The sequence below is a fragment of the Schistocerca cancellata genome, chromosome 2 (assembly GCF_023864275.1).
Source record: "Schistocerca cancellata isolate TAMUIC-IGC-003103 chromosome 2, iqSchCanc2.1, whole genome shotgun sequence".
Classification (NCBI taxonomy): domain Eukaryota; kingdom Metazoa; phylum Arthropoda; class Insecta; order Orthoptera; family Acrididae; genus Schistocerca; species Schistocerca cancellata.
In genome coordinates this window covers 700,453,188-700,475,569 of record NC_064627.1, presented here as the reverse complement: position 1 = coordinate 700,475,569, position 22,382 = coordinate 700,453,188, and the positions used below count along the sequence as shown (strand labels likewise).

At 43.0% G+C, this 22,382-nt stretch overlaps 1 protein-coding gene across 1 annotated transcript in view; it reads left to right on the top strand.

The window, feature by feature from the left end:
• The window catches only part of LOC126157769 (ATP-binding cassette sub-family C member 4-like), a 275,373-nt gene that overhangs the window by 176,974 nt on the left and 76,017 nt on the right, over positions 1-22,382 (top strand). The window contains exons 13-14 of the mRNA XM_049916397.1: positions 9,620-9,828; positions 20,313-20,667. Of these exons, the coding sequence (XP_049772354.1) occupies positions 9,620-9,828; positions 20,313-20,667 (564 nt within the window). The remainder of the gene's footprint in view (positions 1-9,619; positions 9,829-20,312; positions 20,668-22,382) is intronic.

Genomic DNA, 22,382 nt, shown 5'->3' with positions numbered 1-22,382 from the left:
ATTGAGTGATCTGGCCTTGTAACACTAACCAAAACGGCCTTGCTGTGCTAGTACTGCGAACGGCTGAAAGCAAGGGGAAACTACAGCCCTAATTTTTCCCGAGGGCATGCAGATTTACTGTATGGTTAAATGATGATGGCGTCCTCTTGGGTAAAATATTCCGGAGGTAAAATAGTCCCCCATTCGGATCTCCGAGCGGGGACTACTCACGAGGACATTGTTAACAGGAGAATGAAAACTGGCGTTCTACGGATCGGAGCGTGGAATGTCCGAGCCCTTAATCGGGCAGGTAGGTTAGAAAATTTGAAAAGGGAAATGGATAGGTTAAAGTTAGATATAGTGGGAATTAGTGAAGTTCGGTGGCAGGAGGAACAAGATTTCTGGTTGGGTGAATACAGGGTTATAAATACAAAATCAAATAGGGGTAATGCAGGAGTAGGTTTAATAATGAATAGGAAAATAGGAATGCGGGTAAGCTACTACAAACAGCATAGTGAACGGATTATTATGGCTAAGATAGATACGAAGCCCACGCCTACCACAGCACTACAAGTTTATATGCCAACTAGCTCCGCAGATGACGAAGAGATTGATGAAATGTATGATGAGATAAAGGAAATTATTCATATAGTGAAGGGAGACGAAAATTTAATAGTCATGGGTGACTGGAACTCGAGAGTAGGAAAAGGAAGAGAAGGAAACGTAGTAGGTGAATATGGAATGGGAGTAAGGAATGAAAGAGGAAGCCGCCTGATAGAATTTTGCACAGAGCATAACTTAACCACAGCTTTTGAAACGCCCCAGTTATTACCTTTATGGGGTTTTGTGTGACTTACTGAAGCCTCCAAACTGTTAATTATTATGAATATATGGCCGTGTGCTTAATGGACGAAAGACCATCGATTTTTCTGCTGTGGTTTCTGGGGTATTTGAACAGAGTGCGGTTGTTTTGAGACGGAATAGTTAATGAATGAAAGTTTCTCTATTATTAAAGACCATAAAGGTTGCGATTACAAACTGATATGTATTTTCTATTGACACACAAATTCTAAGGCAGTTGCTACCTTCGCCTTATACGTTTGATTACGGTTATATCTGTTATTGGTTGCTGATTTTAGGTACTTCGTCACGCTTGTTGCTGGCCGACGCGGTTGACGCGAAACACGTAATTCGGCACTTGTCACTTTTGGTTTCATATTACTCGCGAATCGGTATCGATGAGGGTCCACCCCACGACGATCAGGGGGACGCGCTCATTTGTCACACTCCAGCGAATTTACAATTTATTCCTCACTCGGCACATCCGCCATTGACACCGTATTCAGCTCGACCACGCTTCTTGCCCGTCTTCCCAGAACCCCTTCCACTCGACACTAGTCTCAGTGCCTCGTTCATTACTCGACAATCGATACCTGTCTGCTATCGACCTGGGTGTCGGGTACTAATATGTATGTTCGTGGGATCACGGATCCCTTACAAGTTACGGTAATAGCCATCCTATATTCCTCCTGATTGCTTGATGGTCTTAATAAACTGGATTGTAGAAGGCTGCATTTGCAGTTCAGGCAAAGATAGTTCTGCTAGCGCTGTAGTAATGACAACAGAGCCCTAAGAATAATGAGACGTAATAATAATAATAATAATAATAACAGAAACAATATTTAGAGATGAGGGAAATACTGACTAACAGCTTACAACTGCTTCTTATGTGGTAGGGGACTAGAAGGAATTTAAAAAATTCCAGAAAAATGTAATACGTCGTGTTGGCAGACCCAATCAGATATGGCATAATTCTAACCCTTCTGTTGTTTTTCCATTATTTGTTGAACAGTTTTCCTCTTATCTACAATAATATACACCTCCATTATCATGCCTTTCTTCTCTTGATGCAGAAAGCCGTGAGCACATTTCTCTGATAGATGTTTACAACAAATAGACTCGTTAAAATTCTTGTTGGCTCAATGCAACCATCTCGTCGGTTTAACACAGTAGACCTAAAATGACTGCACTCGTGCAATCAAGTTATAAAAAGTAAAATTGTGCAAAGGAAGGGGGGCTGAATTTGCAATTCATTGGCTGAAATATCAGCACTCTTGCTCCCAACACATTTGGCTGAGAGAATGATGACGTCAGTGGACATACATAACGTCATTGGTCACAGGGGAAGGGGCAGGATGGAATTATGGGAATGCTGATGCCGATATCAGTAACTTCTGAGCCAGAACGCCCAGTGATCTCTCTACCACTGAATATGCAGAAAGGAAAAAGCAATTCCGACTATACTTACTACATTACTACTGATGATTATCCCTCATAATACCAAGGGGTTGGGGTACTTTGTGCCCACCACTCGAAAATTCGAAAATATTGTAATCTAGATAGTTATGTTATAATTTAATATTTTGAAAATATTTATTGTTTTTAATGAATTCTTCTACCAGATTGAATATGTTTTAAAGTTTTCAGTTAAACTTAACCCAAAAATTTAAGTCTTAGTGGTATATGTCACTTTGTCCAATGAAGGTTGTATTCAATATTTTCAGGTTACACTTACATGTCAGGTTACACTTACACATCACTATCTCCTTAAACAAAATGTTGTGAGTAAAATCAAAAACAGTTAACAAATTTTGCCTTTCATTTTTTAAATTACCCGTAAAACACCGCTCCCTCATTGGTATCACACATTACTGAAAGTTTGTTGATATGCTAAGAGTGTGCTAAAAGATATTTTCAGCTTCTGGATCCTGCTTATGTTGTATGTATTTAAAAAGTATGTTTTCAATGTAAGTCAACAACAGTAACATCATTCTTTTACTACTAGCAAATTTCTTTTGTGTTCAGCATAAAGTATCCACCCCCCCCCTCCATTTGGTAACACGCATTATGGTAAATGCGTTGGTAGTGTTAGGGTTAAATATCGAATGATCAACCATTTGTGATGTTAATATGTTAATAATATACTTTACACATACTCAGATGGGCAAATGCACCACTCAATTTCAAAAATTAGCTCTATATTGTCTTATGATCCAAACACATACCATCTTATTTTATGTTCAACAGTTGAATTAGCTGGAGTATTTTTTTTTAACTTCTGATCCTGCAGTCCAAGATTTGGCAAGTTGAAATAAATACATTATTATTTATAAAGGCTGAAATTTTTTTCAAGTAATTGAGTGTAGGTGCCACCAAAGGATTGAGATTGAACAAAGTGAGTAAAAAAACACGTAAGTATTTAAAATGGTGGTACTACAAATATGCATATAAGCATGAAATAAAATAACGAAAATAATCAGTTTCAGTAAATTGTGTGTTTACGTATTTAAGTGGCATCAAGTTCAACCAAATACTAACTAAACTTCAGTCCCATCCCGCTAAATGGTACACAAAATAAGCGCCAGTTCACAAATATATAAAGTTCAATGTAGCGGTTAACGTCCCTAAACGTGCGTAATTATCAATAAATATAAATAGGCTAACCAGTAACAATTCCAAAACTGTAACCCAAATAATTCAGAGTTTATCGCTGCTCATAGCCTAACATTTGCAAAATGTTAGTTCCCACTGTTTCTCATATTCCAAGTTTCATTCTAAATACAAATAAAAGTTTAACCATTCGTGTGGTCATTTGCCACCCAAAACCTATTACCCTACATGTTCTAAGCCATGCCAACTGCTCTCCAGCATGCAAGATATCTGAGTGCCACTCTGGCATACAATGACCACACAGCATGACCACTCGACGCAGAATACCAGGAACGGCCATTGGCATGTTCTTATAAGCCCTTGATAAACCTGACATACTTCACAGCGATGGGGAAAATACATAAAATGGACCTCCATTCGTGTATACAGGGTGTTCCAGGAGGAATGGTCGTTATTCAGATATATGACACAAACTCTAGTTTGAAAATAATAATAATAATAAACTACACATGAACAAATGCCCTATTTCGAATAGTTTCTAAGGTAGAAAAACTTTATAAGGAATAGGAGTGGATGCAAAATTGAACCCTGTTGAACTCCCTTTGGGATCTCTTCATTGTACTTACGCCAACTTATATTCATGGGGTTGGATGAAGTATGAGGTGTACGACTGAAAGCTGAATACATGAGACGAACTGCTTGGTCTTGTCCTGGGCACCGTAGCCCTCAATAGGAAACACGCAGTGGCACTCACACAAGCGACATAACATGTTCTCCCGAGAATGGACAAATCTTTGAAATTCATGTTGGGATATGTTGTTGTTATTGTTGTGGTCTTCAGTCCTGAGACTGATTTGATGCAGCTCTCCATGCTACTCTATCCTGTGCATCTCCCAGTATCTACTGCAGCCTACATCCTTCTGAATCTGCTTAGTGTATTCATCTCTTGGTCTCCCTCTACGATTTTTACCCTCCACGCTGCCCTCCAATACTAAATTGGTCATCCTTTGATGCCTCAGAACAGGTCCTACCAACCGACCCCTACCTCTGGTCAAGTTGTGCCACGAACTCCTCTTCTCCCCATTTCTATTCAGAACTTCCTCATTAGTTATGTGATCTACCCATCTAATCTTCAGCAATCTTCTGTAGCACCACATTTCGAAATCTTCTATTCTCTTCTCGTCCAAACTATTTATCGTCCATGTTTCACTTCCATACATGGCTACACTCCATACAAATATTTTCAGAAACGACTTCCTGACGTTTAAATCTGTACTCGATGTTAACAAATTTTTCTTCCTCAGAAATGCTTTCCCTGCCATTGCCAGTCTACATTTTATATCCTCTCTATTTCGACCATCATCAGTTATTTTGCTCCCCAAATAGCAAAACTCCTTTACTACTTTAAGTATCTCATTTCCTAATCTAATTCCCTCAATATCACCCGACTTAATTCGACTACATTCCATTATCCTCGTTTTGCTTTTGTTGGTGTTCATCTTATACTCTCCTTTCAAGACACTGTCCATTCCGTTCAACTGCTCTTCCAACTCCTTTGCTGTCTCTGACAGAATTACAATGTCATCGGCGAACCTCAAAGTTTTTATTACTTCTCCATGGATTTTAATACCTACTCCGAACTTTCCTTTTGTTTCCTTTACTGCTTGCTCAATATACAGATAGAATAGCATCGGGGAGAGGCTACAACCCTGTCACACTCTCTTCCCAACCACTGCTTCCCTTTCATGTCCCTCGACTTTTATAACTGCCATTTGGTTTCTGTACAAATTGTAAATAGCCTTTCGCTCCCTGTTTTTTACCTCTGCCACCTTCAGAATTTGAAAGAGAGTATTCCAATCAACATTGTCAAAAGCTATCTCTAAGTCTACAAATACTAGAAACGTAGATTTGCCTTTCTTAATCTTTCTTCTAAGATAAGTCGTAGGGTCAGTATTGCCTCACGTGTTCCAACATTTCTACAGAATCAAAACTCATGTTCAAATGGTTCAAATGGTTGAAATGGCTCTGAGCACTATGGGACTTAACTTCTGAGGTCATCAGTCCCCTAGAACTTAGAACTACTTAAACCTAACTAACCTAAGGACATCATACACATCCATGCCCGAGGCACGATTCGAACTTGCGACCGTAGCGGTCGCGCGGTTCCAGACTGTAGCGCCTAGAACCGCTCGGTCACTCCGGCAGGCCAAACTGATGGTCCCTGGGGTCGGCTTCTATCAGTTTTTCCATTCGTCTGTAAAGATTTCGCGTTAGTATTTTGCAGCTGTGACTTATTAAACTGATAGTTCGGTAATTTTCACATCTGTCAACACCAGCTTTCCTTGGGATTGGAATGATTATATTCTTCTTGAAGTCTCAGGGAGTTTCGCCTGACTCATACATCTTCCTCACCACATGGTAGAGTTTTGTCAGGACTGGCTCTCCCAAGGCTGTCAGTAGTTCTAATTGAATGTTGTCTATTCCCGAGGCCTTGTTTCGACTCAGGTCTTTCAGTGCTGTGTCAAAATCTTCACGCAGTATCCTATCTCCTATTTCATCGTCATCTACATCCTCTTCCATTTCCATAATTTTGCCCTCAAATACATCGCCCTTGTACAGACCCTCTATGTATTCCTTCCACCATTCTGCTTTCCCTTCTTTGCTTACAACTGGTTACCATCTGAGCTCTTAATATTCATACAAGTGGTTCTCTTTTCTCCAAAGGTCTCTTTAATTTTCCTGTAGGCAGTATCTATCTTACCCCTAGCGAGATAAGCCTCTACATCCTTACATTTGTCCTCTAGCCATCCCTGCTTAGCCATTTTGCACTTCCTGTCGATCTCATTTTGAAGACATTTATATTCCTGCTTCATTTACTGCATTCTTGTATTTTATCTTTTCATCAATTAAATTCATTATCTCTTCTGTTACCCAAGGATTCCTAATAGCCCTCGTCTCTTTACCTACTTGACCTCTGCTGCCTTCATTATTTCATCTCTCAGAGATACCCATTCTTCTTCTATTGTATTTCTTCCCCCCAATCCTGTCAATTGTTCCCTTATGCTCTCCCTGAAGCTTTCTACAGCATCTGTTTCTTTCAGTTTATCCAGGTCCCATCTCCTTAAATTCCCACCCTTTTGTAGTTTCTTCGGATTTACTCTACAGTTCATAACCAATAGATTGTGGTCAGAGTAAACATCTGCCCCTGGAAACGTCTTACAATTTAAAACCTGGCTCCTAAATCTCTGTCTTACCATTATATAATCTGTCTGAAACCTTCTAGTATCTCCAGGGTTCTTCCATGTATACAACCTTCTTTCATGATTCTTGAACCAAGTGTTACCTATGATTAAGTTATGCTCTGTGCAAAATTCTTAGCCCCAATTCATATTCACCTGCTATGTTTACTTCTCTCCCTTCTCCTACTATCGAATTCCAGTCACCCATGACTATTAAATTTTCATCTCCCTTCACTATCTGAATAATATCTTTTATCTCATCATACATTTCATCGATTTCTTCGTCATCTGCAGAGCTAGTTGGCATATAAACTTGTAATAATGTAGTAGGCGTGGGCTTCGTGTCTATCTTGGCCACAATAATGCTTTCACAATGCTGTTTGTTGTAGCTTACCCGCACTCCTATTTTTTTTATTCATTATTAAACCTACTCCTGCATTACCCCTAGTTGATTTTGTATTTAAAGCGCTGTATTCACCTGACCAAAAGTCTTGTTCCTACTGCCACCGAACTTCTCGAATTCCCACTATATCTAACTTTAACCTGTCCATTTCCCTTTTTAAATTTTCTAACCTACCTGCCCGGTTAAGTGATCTGACATTCCACGCTCCGATCCGTAGAACGCCAGTTTTGTTTCTCCTGATAACGACTTCCTCCTGAGTAGTCCCCGCCCGGAGATCCGAATGGGGGACTATTTTACCTCTGGAATATTTTAACCAAGAGGACGCCATCATCATTTAACCATACAGTAAAACTGCATGCCCTCGGTAAAAATTAGGGCTGTAGTTTCCCCTTGCTTTCAGCCGTTCGCAGTACCAACACAGCAAGGCCGTTTTGGTTAGTGTTACAAGGCCAGATCAGTCAATCATCCAGACTGCTGCCCCTGCAACTAGTGAAAAGACTGCTGTCCCTCTTCAGGAACCACATGTTAGTCTCGCTTCTCAACAGATACCCCTGCATTGTGGTTGTACCTACGGTACGGCTACCCTGTATCGTTGAGGCACGCAAGCCTCCCCTCCAACGGCAAGGTCCATTGCTCATGGTGGGGCGGGGTGGGGGGGCGGGTGGGGCGGTGGGGTGGAGGGGGGGTGTTGTGATATATGCACATTCATTATGCACTGCACATCTGCAATGTGGTGTGTGCCAAACGCTTAAGGCTGAATATGTTACAAAATACGATATTTCTCAGCTGTTATATTTACTAACTGTTGTAGGGGAAGGTTGCTCAAGTTGTACCCCTTAAAGGAGAATTACTGTATTTGGAAGAGTAATTGAAATGATAAATGTATTTCCTGTACACTGTATCTTTATTTTTTAATCTATCTGCCAACTTCCACAAAAATACAAAATTATCTTCTCAAAATAAGTTTTCCACCTTTCCATCTTACTCTTCGTTACGATTAAGGCTTTTGGTTTCCTAACGCATACCTGCTACAGCCTACGTCATAGGTAACAATAGGTAAGTACAAAGTACAGATTAACGTTACTTTCGTAGTTACACGTAACGAAATTATGTGTAGGAAACAAAATATAAATTATTAACAAATTAAATTGCTTAAATTGGTATTTAAAAATCAGTTAGTTTGAACAAAGATATCTCAGATATAATTCTTAATTTTACTTTCCACGCCAGAGCATAGGTTATGTATCCAAACTTTATATTTCATACAGTGAAACATTTCTTCTCGATCTCCCTCGTAAGGTTGACATAACCAGTTCACGCAGTCGTTTATGTTTTATTCTTGTTAAAATTTTCATTCGTCTGTCTCCTTGTTATGGGTTTGTGCACAGATTTCGTCGTTTGACTGGACTTTTCTTTGGCTTCTATTTCCTTGCTGTAAGTACTTGAAGTTGACTCCATTGTTGATTTAGGTCGTTTCCTAATTTTTTTGATAGCTTTTGTTGTACACGACACAGGATATAAGGTGTTCAAGTAAGACTTAATCTGTTGACCTTTAATTTCGTCAACTGTTGCAATGTTGTTTTCCTGGTCCACGGTCTTGAGACACTGTAGAAGGACCAGACTGATCGTTGAGTGGTGTTGCAACGTTAGGCAAACGTCCAGCTTTTCGCGTTGTTGCTTCAGTTCCACGAGCAAATTCTTGGTCTGTTTGATCAACGGCATGTATAGTAGAAGTTACAAGCTCCTCTCTTAGAAGACATTTCTGTCGTATGGTTACAAGCTTGTTGCCTTAAAACCGTTTAGTCTATGGCCATACAAACAGATCTGGGGTATGCATTTCCCAGAAGTTCTGCAATGTTACCTTGTTTTATAAGACTGTCAGGGTATGAATGTGGAAATGAAGATGGCACTTCTTCCTACCCGTTCTCAGTGTTTTAAAGAAAGTTCTGTATAGTGCCTACAGACGAGGAGTCTTGTGGGCATGAAATGATAGCATGATTATACCATAATCACAAGCCATATGAATGCTGTTGAAATTTCGACAGAACACTTTCCGGGAAGAGAGAGATACTATATTGCTTCCACCCACATACATCTCGCGAAACTACCGCGAAAACAAATCTTGAGAAATAAGAGCTAATTGAGAGGCTTATATGCAATCATTCTTTCCACGCGAGTGGGTTAGGGAGGGAGGAACGGTTAGTGGTACCAGAAGTACCCTCCGCGACACACTGTTAGGTGATTTGCATTGTGTGATGTAGATGTACTGAACTGTAGGACTATAACTAACAGAAGAAACGATACTTTAGAGAGTTTTGGCTATACATCCTATTCAGTGAATTTATTGGAGTGGATCGAAGTTCTGAACAGCCAAAAAATTTTCACTTCTCACAATCAACGCAGCGTATTCTTGGTAAAAAAAATCTAGAATCGTCACCCATTTTATGGCTTAGTAGTCAATATGTTTACCATTTAAAATTTCACGCATGTAAGGTGAGACGTTGAATGTCTGCTTCTGAACAATATGACTGTTTCCTCTTTCGTGCAGAATGTGATTGCTGAAGAGACTGGAAAGCTACACAGAGATCCGGCTGAGCAGGACAACAGCGAGAAGGTGTTGGACGCGGAGTTCAGGTGGTCGACCATCTGGCAGTACTACGGGGCTGCCGGGGGCGTGGGCCCGCTGCTCTCCGTGGTCGCCCTGCTGCTCATAGCGCAGGTCATCACCAGCGGCTCCGATTACGTCGTAACCTACTGGTAAGGGAGCACCTGCGGCGTCAAGCAAAGGAGTAGTTGTGACCGAAGTTTTAAACAGAATATTACAACTCAGGCATCAAGTAATAAAATGTAAATATCGTTCGACTAGGGCCTCCCGTCGGGTAGACCTTTCGCCGGTTGCAAGTCTTTCGATTTGACGCCACTTTGGCGACTTGCATGTCGAGGGGGATGAAATGATGGTGACCAGAATAACACAACACCCGGTCCGTGAGCGGATAAAATCTCCGATCCAGCCAGGAATCGAACCCGGACCCTTAGGATTAACAGTCTGTCACGCTGACCACTCAGCTACCAGGGGCAACACGCAACAACTAAAATATTGTAACAGCAAATGAAATTTTCTATACTCCGCTCTATACTATGAATAATTCATCACTGAACATAGGTATTGTTACTTAACTGGTTAAATGTGATTCGTGGAACAAGTCAGCAATTAAAAAGTCTTTTCCATATACTATATAGCCTTAATGTATGTTAACGTCCTTAAATTGGTGGGTCTACCTTAAATGTGAGCTGAAGATCATTTTTATCTTACTGAATCTGTCTAAACTGAAGAACCAGTGTTCATGTCTGGGGAGTTTGGTGGCCAGTGGAAGTGTTTAAACTCGGAAGAATGTTCCTGGAGCCACTCTGAAGCAATTCTGGAATTTCCCAAGTTCGTCGGAAAGCACAAGGGACATGCATGGATGCAGGTGATCAGACTGGGCGCTTACGTACGTGTCACCTGTCAGGGTCGTATCTAGACGTATCAGGTGTTTCATATCACTCCAACTGCACACTCCCACACCACCACAGAGCCTCCACTAGCTTGAACAGTCCCCTGCTTACATACAGGGTCCATGGATTCACGAGGTTATCTCAATATCCATACACGTCCATCCGCTCGATACAATTTGAAACGAGACTCGTCCGACCAGCCCGACCGGCAACATGTTTCCAGTCATCAACAGTCCAATGTAGGTGTTAACGGCCCCGGGCGAGGCGTAAAGCTGTGTTATGCAGTCATCAAGGGTAAGCGATTGGGCCTTCGGTTCCGAAAGCCCATATCGATTACTTTTCATTGAATGGGTCGCACGCTGACACTTATTGATGGCCCAGCATTGAAATCTTCAGCAGTTTTCGGAAGGGTTGCACTTCTGTCACGTTGAACTATTCTCTTCAGTCCTTGTTGCTCCCGTTCTTGCAGGATCTTTTTCCTGCCGCAGTGACGTCGGAGATCTGATGTTTTACCGGATTCCTGATATTAACGATACACTCGTGAAATGGTCGTACGGGAAAATCCCCACTCCATCGCTACCTCGGATATGCTGTGTGCCATCGCTCGTGCGCCGACTATAACACCACGTTCATACTCAATTAAATCTTGATAATCTGCCATTGCAGCAACAGCAACCGAACAACTGCGGCAGACACTTATTGTCTTATATAGGCATTGCCGCCCGCTGCGCCGTATTCTGCCTGTGCACATATCTCTGTATTTGAATACACATGCCTATACCAATTTCTTTGGCTATTCAGTCTAGTATCACTGCACAGTATGTCTCATTGTTTTTCCAAAAATGTTTACTAACATTTCCAATGGCACATATGAGCCTCCTGAAATGGGTATTCTGCAAATAGCTCTTTCTCATATTTGATAAATGTTGCTGGTATATTACACTGAGATTACAAAATGTTATTGGCATTATTCACAGCTATTACATGGGGAGTCAGTCCGTGCGCTATAGCTCGAAAAGCTGAGTCTGTAAATTACAGATTCCATTCCCGCCATACACTCGCATTTCACTCGCTCGCTGTTTGATCTATACCTATTTTAAACCAACCTGGTAATGCTCCAGTACAACATTTCCACTAATATGTCTTGATAATTTCATGTAAAAGCAACGGTGTCTTTTAGTATTCTTGTGACTTTCCCACGGAACAGCTTTCGTACATTTGTCAGTCACTCAGAATTGGGAACGAAGTTCGTTCGAGCACATGTCTAGAATAGTCTCTGACTGTTAACAGAATGTCTATACTCCTCATGTGAACGAGTGAACAGGATGAAACTGAGGTTTTCACACTGTAGAAACGCTGTTTTGTACGTTTGTTTTTAACGCAGAATTTCTTGCATCATCATTTTCGGTTACGTCATTATGGAGTCGAAAAAGCGTAATCGGTATTTTTACCCCAGGGGTGTCTTTAAGTTGGTAACGGAATTGCCAGCTTCCAATAGACGCCCATAGTGGCCTCACAGGATCTGGCGGAGACGATGGTGCACGCCTTCCGAGCCACATCTCCGTCGTCTCCGGTCTATGTGCGCCCTCCTCCATCACGAGACAGGACGGTCAGCAGGTGCCACATGCCCCCACTTGCACTCTTTGCTATGGGCCGTCTGCATCTCGTGGTCGTGCGGTAGCGTTCTCGCTTCCCACGCCTGGGTTCCCGGGTTCCATTCCCGGCGGGGTCAGGGATTTTCTCTGCCTCGTGATGGCTGGGAGTTGTGTGCTGTCCTTAGGTTAGTTAGGTTTAAGTAGTTCTAAGTTCTAGGGGACTGATGACCGTAGCAGTTAAGTCCCATAGTGCACAGAGCCATTTTTTTTTTTTTTTTTTTTTTTTTTTTTTTTTTTTTTTTTTTCTATGGGCCGCAGACGCCACCTAGTTGCAGCTCCAAGTCCATCGTTCGTGCCTAGTACACAGATCCTCATTGAAATCGATAGATGGACTTCTTGTTGCATTATTTATAATAAGTCTTCGTACACTTGGATAAATGCAAGTTAAGTAAATCTTGTCTTTACTGTGTTTACTTGTTCGCTAATCATTTCTGCTCCTCTCCAGGTTTCTTACGACAAAAGTTGCTGTATCACTCGGTGGCTCACCTTCCCTCTCTGTTGTGTACGAATTTGTACATATATCATTCCCCATTCTTTTGGTTACAAAGTCCTATTTTTCTGTATAATCTACGTTCAATGCGACGGCCTTACGCCATCTTACTGGGAGGGCCTGTATGCCTCATGGTACCACTCTACTGGTCGACGTTAGACCCAGTGACTTGCTGCATCAGTAACATCACCATCATCCATGTACTGCTTCCCGCAGAGTACGTCTTTCATTAGACCAAACACATGGAAGCTACAAGGTGCGGGATCCGGGCTGTAGGGTGGACGAGGAGGAACTGCCCAATGAAGTTTTGTGAGGTGCTCTCGGGTGCACAGACTTGTGAGACATCATGCGTTGTCATGGAGAGGGAGAAGGCTGTTTGCATTTTTGAGGAGACGAACACGCTGAAGTCGTTTCTTCACATTCCTGAGGGTAGTGGAATACACTTCAGAGTTGATCGTAGCCCATAACAGATGACATCAAACACAATAACCCCTTCAGAGTCCCAGAAGGCCACCGCTATGAGATAACTGGCTGAGGGTGCTGCTTTGAAATTTTTCTTTGGAGGGGAGTTGGTATAGCGCCACTCCAAGAATTGCCATTTTGCTTCCGGTTGGAAGCGATGAAATAATGTTTCATGGCGTGTGACGATGTTTGACAAGAAAGCGGCGACAGACTCATTGGGCACATACTTTTTGAGTACACCAACTGGTGGACGAGTGGTCACCACGGATTCGCAGTACTTTTGTTCAGTATCAGCTCTCTGCAGACATTCTGCAAGCGCCGATGAACATTTGCAATGCTCTGGTTTCCCGCCAAGAGAAACTCAGTGACAGCTCTCTACTTCAGACGCACCTCCGTTATAGACGCCATTTTGAAGGTTATGTACACCGACGTCACCCTTTCAAAACTTCATGAGACCATAGGGTCTGAAAAGGGAATATTTCACTTTTCCCAAAACCCACAACAACCTAAACTGTCCGAGGAAAAAGTTTGTTGCGTTACTTACTGAAGGCCCCTCGTTCTGTTAGCCATGTATGGCAGTCATACATTGCCGACATGAAGCACACAGGCTAGTAACGTGTTCAAGCATGCAGCTGTTTCCGCAAATCACACTGAAGTTAATCCATTAGATTGCCATGTCCCTAGTATTCATTTTGGATGGTAGTAAATTTCAATTTTTTTCAGGGACAAATGACCATTAGCTGTAGCAAAACAGTCTCTTATCGTGTAGTCTATTATCCTTTGCTCATTTATTATTGTATATTAACGAATCCACACAATGGACAAAACAGCACGGAAGTACATGATGGCAATAACGCGATATAATACCACTGTTTCCTTCCCTTGTACAGACTTTCAGGATTCCATGGTTATCTTGAAAAGACTTGGAGGCTTGCCAATCCCCAGTCGCGCATCCTAAACTACACTATATCTGTTCTACACGTTATCCTCCTCCTATAACATGTCTCAGCGCTGCTAGAGTCTTTGCAAGTCCGTACGTTATTACTTCTCTACTAAATAGTAGAAAATGTTCAAATGTGTGTGAAATCTTATGGGACTTAACTACTAAGGTCATCAGTCCCTAAGCTTACACACTACTTAACCTAAATTATCCTAAGGACAAACAACACACCCATACCCGAGGGAGGACTCGAACCTCCGTCGGGACGAGCCGTACAGTCCATGAGTGCAGCGCCTTAGACCGCACTTACTAAATATTACACACTGCTTATATAACACTATAAAATTACGTGCTGGTGATATTTAATATAAAGTAATATATATTGCCGGAAAGAGTCGAGCAAGAATTTCTGTTTTGGAAGCCCTGTGTAGCTGTGTTCAATGATGAACATAATTCTGTGTTTGTTATGATGTTGTTGTTGTTGTGGTGGTCTTCAGTCCTGAGACTGGTTTGATGAAGCTCTCCATGCTACTCTATCCTGTGCAAGCTTCTTCATCTCCCAGTCCTTACTGCAACCTACATCCTTCTGAATCTGCTTAGTGTATTCATCTCTTGGTCTCCCTCTACGATTTTTACCCTCCACGCTGCCCTCCAATACTAAATTGGTGATCCCTTGAGGCCTCAGAACATGTCCTAACAACCGACCCCTTCTTCTGGTCAAGCTGTGCCACAAAGTTCTCTTCTCCCCAATCCTATTCAATACTTCCTCATTAGTTATGTGATCTACCCATCTAATCTTCAGCATTCTTCTGTAGCACCACATTTCGAAACCTTATATTCTCTTATTGTTCAAACTATTTATCGTCCATGTTTCACTTCCATACATGGCTACACTCCATACAAATACTTTCAGAAACGACTTCCTGACACTTAAATCTATACTCGATGTTAACAAATTTCTCTTCTTCAGAAACGCTTTCCTTGCCATTGCCAGTCTACATTTTATATCCTCTCTACTTCGACGATCATCAGTTATTTTGCTCCCCAAATAGCAAAACACCTTTACTACTTTAAGTGTCTCATTTCCTAATCTAATTCCCTCAGCATCACCCGACTTAATTCGACTACATTCCATTATCCTCGTTTTGCTTTTGTTGATGTTCATCTTATATCCTCCTTTCAAGACACTGTCCATTCCATACAACTGCTCTTCCAAGTCATTTGCTGTCTCTGACAGAATTACAATGTCATCGGCGAACCTTAAAGTTTTTATTTCTTCTCCATGGATTTTAATACCTACTCCGAATTTTTCTTTTGTTTCCTTTACTGCTTGCTCAATATACAGATTGAATAACATCGGGGAGCGGCTACAACCCTGTCTTACTCCCTTCCCAACAACTGACCCTGGACTCTTGTAACTGCCATTTGGTTTCTGTACAAATTGTAAATAGCCTTTCGCTCCCTGTATTTTACCCCTGCCAACTTCAGAATTTGAAAGAGAGTATTCCAGTCAACGTTGTCAAAAGCTTTCTCTAAGTCTACAAATGCTGGAAACGTAGGTTTGCCTTTCCTTAATCTTTCTTCTAAGATAAGTCGTAAGGTCAATATTGCCTCTCGTGTTCAAAAATTTCTACGGAATCCAAACTGATCTTCACCGAGGTCGGCTTCTACCAGATTTTCCATTCGTCTGTAAAGAATTCGCGTTAGTATTTTGTAGCTGTGACTTATTAAACTGATAGTTCGGTAATTTTCACATCTGTCAACGCCTGCTTTCTTTGGGATTGGAATTACTATATTCTTCTTGAAGTCTGAGGGTATTTCGCCTGTCTCATACATCTTGCTCACCAGATGGTAGAGTTTTGTCAGGAGTGGCTCTCCCAAGGCCGTCAGTAGTTCCAATGGAATGTTGTCTACTCCGGCGGCCTTGTTTCGACTCAGGTCTTTCAGTGCTCTGTCAAACTCTTCACGCAGTAGCGTATCTCCCATTTCATCTTCATCTACATCCTCGTCCATTTCCATAATATTGTCCTCAAGTACAACGCCGTTGTATAGACCCTCTATATACTCCTTCCACCTTTCTGCTTTCCCTTCTTTGCTTAGTACTGGGTTTCCATCTGAGCTCTCGATGTTCATACAAGTGGTTCTCTTATCTCCAAAGGTCTCTTTAATTTTCCTGTAGGCAGTATCTATCTTACCCCTAGTGAGATAAGCCTCTACATCTTTACATTTGTCCTCTATCCATCCCTGCTTAGCCATTTTGCACTTCCTGTCGATCTCATTTTTGAGACGTTTGTATTCCTTTTTGTCTCCTTCATTTACTGCATTTTTATATTTTCTCCTTTCATCAATTAAATTCAATATTTCTTCTGTTACCCAAGGATTTCTACTAGCCCTCTTCTTTTTACCTAGTTGATCCTCTGCTGCCTTCACTGCTTCATCCCTCAAAGCTACCCATTCTTCTTCTACTGTATTTCTTTCCCAATTCCTGTCAATTGTTCCCTTATGCTCTCCTTGAAACTCTGTACAACCTCTGGTTCTTTCAGTTTATCCAGGTCCCATCTCCTTAAGTTCCTACCTTTTTGCAGTTTCTTCAGTTTTAATCTACAGGTCATAACCAATAGATTGTGGTCAGAGTCCACATCTGCCCCTGGAAATGTCTTACAGTTTAAAACCTGGTTCCTAAATCTCTGTCTTACCATTATATAATTTATCTGATGCCTTTTAGTATCTCCAGGGTTCTTCCATGTATAGAACCTTCTTTCATGATTCTTAAACCAAGTGTTAGCTATGATTAAGTTGTGTTCTGTGCAAAATTCTGCCAGGCGGCTTCCTCTTTCATTTCTTAGCCCCAATCCATATTCACCTATTACGTTTCCTTCTCTCCCTTTTCCTACTACCGAATTCTAGTCACCCATGACTATTAAATTTTCGTCACCCTTCACTATCTGATTAATTTATTTTATTTCATCATACATTTCTTCAATTTCTTCGTCATCTGCAGAGCTAGTTGGCATATAAACTTGTACTACTGTAGTAGGTGTGGGCTTCGTATCTATCTTGGCCACAATAATGCGTTCACTATGCTATTTGTAGCAGCTTACCCGGATTCCTATTTTCCTATTAATTATTAAACCTACTCCTGCATTATGCCTATTTGATTTTGTGTTTATAACCCTGTAGTCACCTGACCAGAAGTCTTGTTCCTCCTGCCACCGAACTTCACTAATTCCCACTATATCTAACTTTAACCTATCCATTTCCCTTTTTAAATTTTCTAACCTACCTGCCCGATTAAGTGATCTGACATTCCACGCTCCGATCCGTAGAACGTCAGTTTTCTTTCTCCTGATAACGACATCCTCTTGAGTAGTCCCCGCCCGGAGATCCGAATGGGGGACTATTTTACCTCCGGAATATTTTACCCAAGAGGACGCCGTCATCATTTATCCATACAGTAAAGCTGCATGCCCTCGGGAAAAATTACGGCCGTAGTTTCCCCTTGCTTTCAGCTGTTCGCAGTACCAGCACAGCAAGGCCGTTTTGATTATTTTTACAAGGCCAGATCAGTCAATCATCTAGACTGTTGCCCTTGCAACTACTTCAGGAACCACACGTTTGTCTGGCCTCTCAACAGATAACCCTCCGTCTTGGTTGCACATACGGTACGGCTATCTGTATCGCTGAGGCACGAGAGCCTCCCCACCAACGGCAAGGTCCATGGATCATGGGGGGAGGGGGTTTGTTATAATGTTACAGAAATCTTGGAAGGAACTTTCTCCCAAATATCTGCCATAAGAGAACAAACTAATCCTACGTCTTCGGAAGTCCAAAACTGTCAACTGTCACATACTTCTGAGTTTCGTTTCCCTATTTTAAAGAAGTGTTGTGACTAACGACGAGGGTCACTGATGTGATGTACCATACCCTGACTTGGATTAAGATGTTTCAGTTCCTGGTGAATCGTCCGGGTGTATAGCGGTGGCCTATGAAACATTTTGTTACTTCTTGGTTGCTGGTGTATCTTCCCACATTTAACAGGCCGGTTGTGAAAGCGTTTATTGTCTGTTCAATTTGTTTCAGTTTTAATGTTTCACCGATATCAGCAAATATACCATGCACTCTTCTACATTTTGTATGGTCGTCCCCTCACACTGCTGCTCGTTCGCCTTGCAGAGTTTTAGAACCTCTTTGCCCATTATTCTGGAACGTGTAATTTTATAAAACCTGTTTATGTCTTCTCGCTGTGGCAATCAAATACCAAGAACACAAAAACGATTCCAGCCGATGTAATGCTGAATGATCTCAGAGTCTAAGGAGTACACTTCGTTGCGCTCGAGTAAGTATGGTCCTGCAGCCTTTCAATCGTAGCTTATGTGGCCATACAGACACTCCAGTGCTGATTACTGCAGTGAAGATAGGGTAATGATACACAAGAACAACGTCGAGCATTATTTTGCTAACGATAAACCATGTGCATAATTTTGACTGCTTTCTGCGAAACTGTGGCTATATGCGTCGAAACTTTCTTTGTCGTGGCTGCATACGGTATTTCTTGTAGTTGAAATGCTGTGCAACCTAAGCATATGATTACCTTCTAACAGGGAGACTACCCTTAAACAGAAGATGGTACTTTTTATGTAGCAGTTTTTAATTTGTTGCCCCCATACACTGCTCTATTCACGATAGTGCATTATTAGCTCTCTCCGGCATTATTAGCTTAGCTCCGGAGTCACCAGACGCCACAATGAAGAAGTCCCCTGCGTAGGCAACTATTTCATCAGCCGCATACGATCCATCTAACATTTCCGAAAAGGATACTGTCGTTAGTTTCCAGACGAGAGGACATCTTTTGGTGATTTTCTTCATCACCTGTCAAAAGCGTGAATAACCCACCTTTTGCAGCGCGGACGTGAAGGAAAAGAGTGAGTGATGGTCTGGGAGGTACCAGCAGGGATGTGGAGCCGCACCGACTCCAATGCTTTGGCCAGCTGCGCTGGGTTTCACAGTTGAGGATCCATGGCGTGAACAGCCCTATCACGAGGCTCCGCAGATACTCGATTGGGTTTTAATCTGCGGAGAGGGAGCGGGAAAGTACGGTAAACCCATCGTAGTGCTCTTCGAACCACGCACGCACACTGAGAGCTATGTGACACTTTACATTTTCCAAAAGTATATTTTAGAGAGATGATAAGTGTCACTTCAGAGTGAACTGAATGTGGCGGGTTGTGTAGACCTGCAATACTTTTAATTTTTGTGAATGCCATCGAGATGTTGGTTGGCAAAAATTAATACACGTGTCTAAAGTGAATTGTTTCTGTGGCTATCTTTTGTACATTGGTTACGAAATAAATACTGTACAAAACGTTTTGACTTATCAATACTTACATGTCATATGTTCAAAAAATCTAATAGCGAAAGTGAGCTCTGGGGCCTTAAAGGTAGAACTGACTGAACCCATTAAAATTCATGACATCACATTGATTAAAGCCACTGGTTGGATAACTGAAGGTGACTCTGACTTTTTCATTGACCGTAAGCGTAGCTAACCTCACAGTCACAGGCTTCATGTGCCGCTGTCAGCAATGACCGTTTGTGAGGTACTCGACTAGAAATGTCCACAGAATGCAACATTTGCCCTAAACTGGTTGATATTGACCTGAATTTACTGGCAGCAGCAGGTCCTGTCGTGTCTGAAACCGACTGACCATGACGGGGCATATACCTGTCACTTCCGACCATTTTGCAACTGCTGCTCCTCTCCGTGCTACAATGTTGTCAGTGATACGGCAGTCCTCGGGTAGGTACTTCGAAGTTCACGGTGATACTCCAACAAATCAGCCAACTTCATTCACGGTGTGGTCATGAACGCGCCCAAACGTAATAGCCCTTTCCCACCATCTATTACACTGTCCCACATTTCTGCAGCGATCCATACAACCGACTGGGACACACGCATCGGTGCTCTGCTATGACCTGCGTCAGCGGTGGGGAGTCACAGTGCCACTTGTCACCAGTTCTGCTCCATCTACATTGCTCCAAAGGAACCAGTGTTCTCTTTTAATGGAAAGACTAGCATTTTATGCAGTGAGTTTAGAATAGGTCAGGTCTGTTAGTTTACCTATTTGATGTTCCAAATAGTTGTAAGAATGTCTATTTCTTATCAGGTACTGGTGACTCATACCTACACTGATGTTCGCAGGTCTAGTACGGAGGTAGTGAGGACGTCCCTGCAGAAGCGGGTAGAAGCCGGCGGCGGCCAAAACCAGACGCTGTCTGAAGAACTGGCGTCGCTGCCGCCGAGCGAGTTCTTCCTGGAGCTGTATGGCGGCCTCGTGCTGGGCTGCATCCTGCTCAACCAGATACGGTCCGTGGCGTTTTTCATCCTGTCCATGCGAGCATCTCGCAGCCTGCACAACACCATGTTCAACTCCGTACTGAGAGCAGCTATGCGCTTCTTCGACACGAATCCCTCTGGCAGAATACTCAATAGGTTTTCTAAGGACATCGGATCCATCGATGAACTGTTACCACAGTTCGTTATCGTGATGATACAGGTTTGTATTCAACTCTCTCAACATAAGTTTCCACTGTTAATTAAATAGTGTAACCAATACAGACGTCATATATGGTGGTCCATTGATAGTGACCGGGACAAATATCTCACGAAATAAGCATGAAACGGAAAAACTACAAAGAACGAAACTAGTCTAGCTTGAAGGGGGAAACTACACTCCTGGAAATTGAAATAAGAACACCGTGAATTCATTGTCCCAGGAAGGGGAAACTTTATTGACACATTCCTGGGGTCAGATACATCACATGATCACACTGACAGAACCACAGGCACATAGACACAGGCAACAGAGCATGCACAATGTCGGCACTAGTACAGTGTATATCCACCTTTCGCAGCAATGCAGGCTGCTATTCTCCCATGGAGACGATCGTAGAGATGCTGGATGTAGTCCTGTGGAACGGCTTGCCATGCCATTTCCACCTGGCGCCTCAGTTGGACCAGCGTTCGTGCTGGACGTGCAGACCACGTGAGACGACGCTTCATCCAGTCCCAAACATGCTCAATGGGGGACAGATCCGGAGAACTTGCTGGCCAGGGTAGTTGACTTACACCTTCTAGAGCACGTTGGGTGGCACGGGATACATGCGGACGTGCATTGTCCTGTTGGAACAGCAAGTTCCCTTGCCGGTCTAGGAATGGTAGAACGATGGGTTCGATGACGGTTTGGATGTACCGTGCACTATTCAGTGTCCCCTCGACGATCACCAGTGGTGTACGGCCAGTGTAGGAGATCGCTCCCCACACCATGATGCCGGGTGTTGGCCCTGTGTGCCTCGGTCGTATGCAGTCCTGATTGTGGCGCTCACCTGCACGGCGCCAAACACGCATACGACCATCATTGGCACCAAGGCAGAAGCGACTCTCATCGCTGAAGACGACACGTCTCCATTCGTCCCTCCATTCACGCCTGTCGCGACACCACTGGAGGCGGGCTGCACGATGTTGGGGCGTGAGCGGAAGACGGCCTAACGGTGTGCGGGACCGTAGCCCAGCTTCATGGAGACGGTTGCGAATGGTCCTCGCCGATACCCCAGGAGCAACAGTGTCCCTAATTTGCTGGGAAGTGGCGGTGCGGTCCCCTACGGCACTGCGTAGGATCCTACGGTCTTGGCGTGCATCCGTGCGTCGCTGCGGTCCGGTCCCAGGTCGACGGGCACGTGCACCTTCCGCCGACCACTGGCGACAACATCGATGTACTGTGGAGACCTCACGCCCCACGTGTTGAGCAATTCGGCGGTACGTCCACCCGGCCTCCCGCATGCCCACTATACGCCCTCGCTCAAAGTCCGTCAACTGCACATACGGTTCACGTCCACGCTGTCGCGGCATGCTACCAGTGTTAAAGACTGCGATGGAGCTCCGTATGCCACGGCAAACTGGCTGACACTGACGGCGGCGTGCACAAATGCTGCACAGCTAGCGCCATTCGACGGCCAACACCGCGGTTCCTGGTGTGTCCGCTGTGCCGTGCGTGTGATCATTGCTTGTACAGCCCTCTCGCAGTGTCCGGAGCAAGTATGGTGGGTCTGACACACCGGTGTCAATGTGTTCTTTTTTCCATTTCCAGGAGTGTAGATGGCGCTATGGTTATCCTGCTAGATGGCGCTGCCGTAGGTCAAACGGATATCAACTGCTTTTTTTTAAAAATAGGAACCCCCATTTCTTATTACATATTCGTGTAGTACGTAAAGA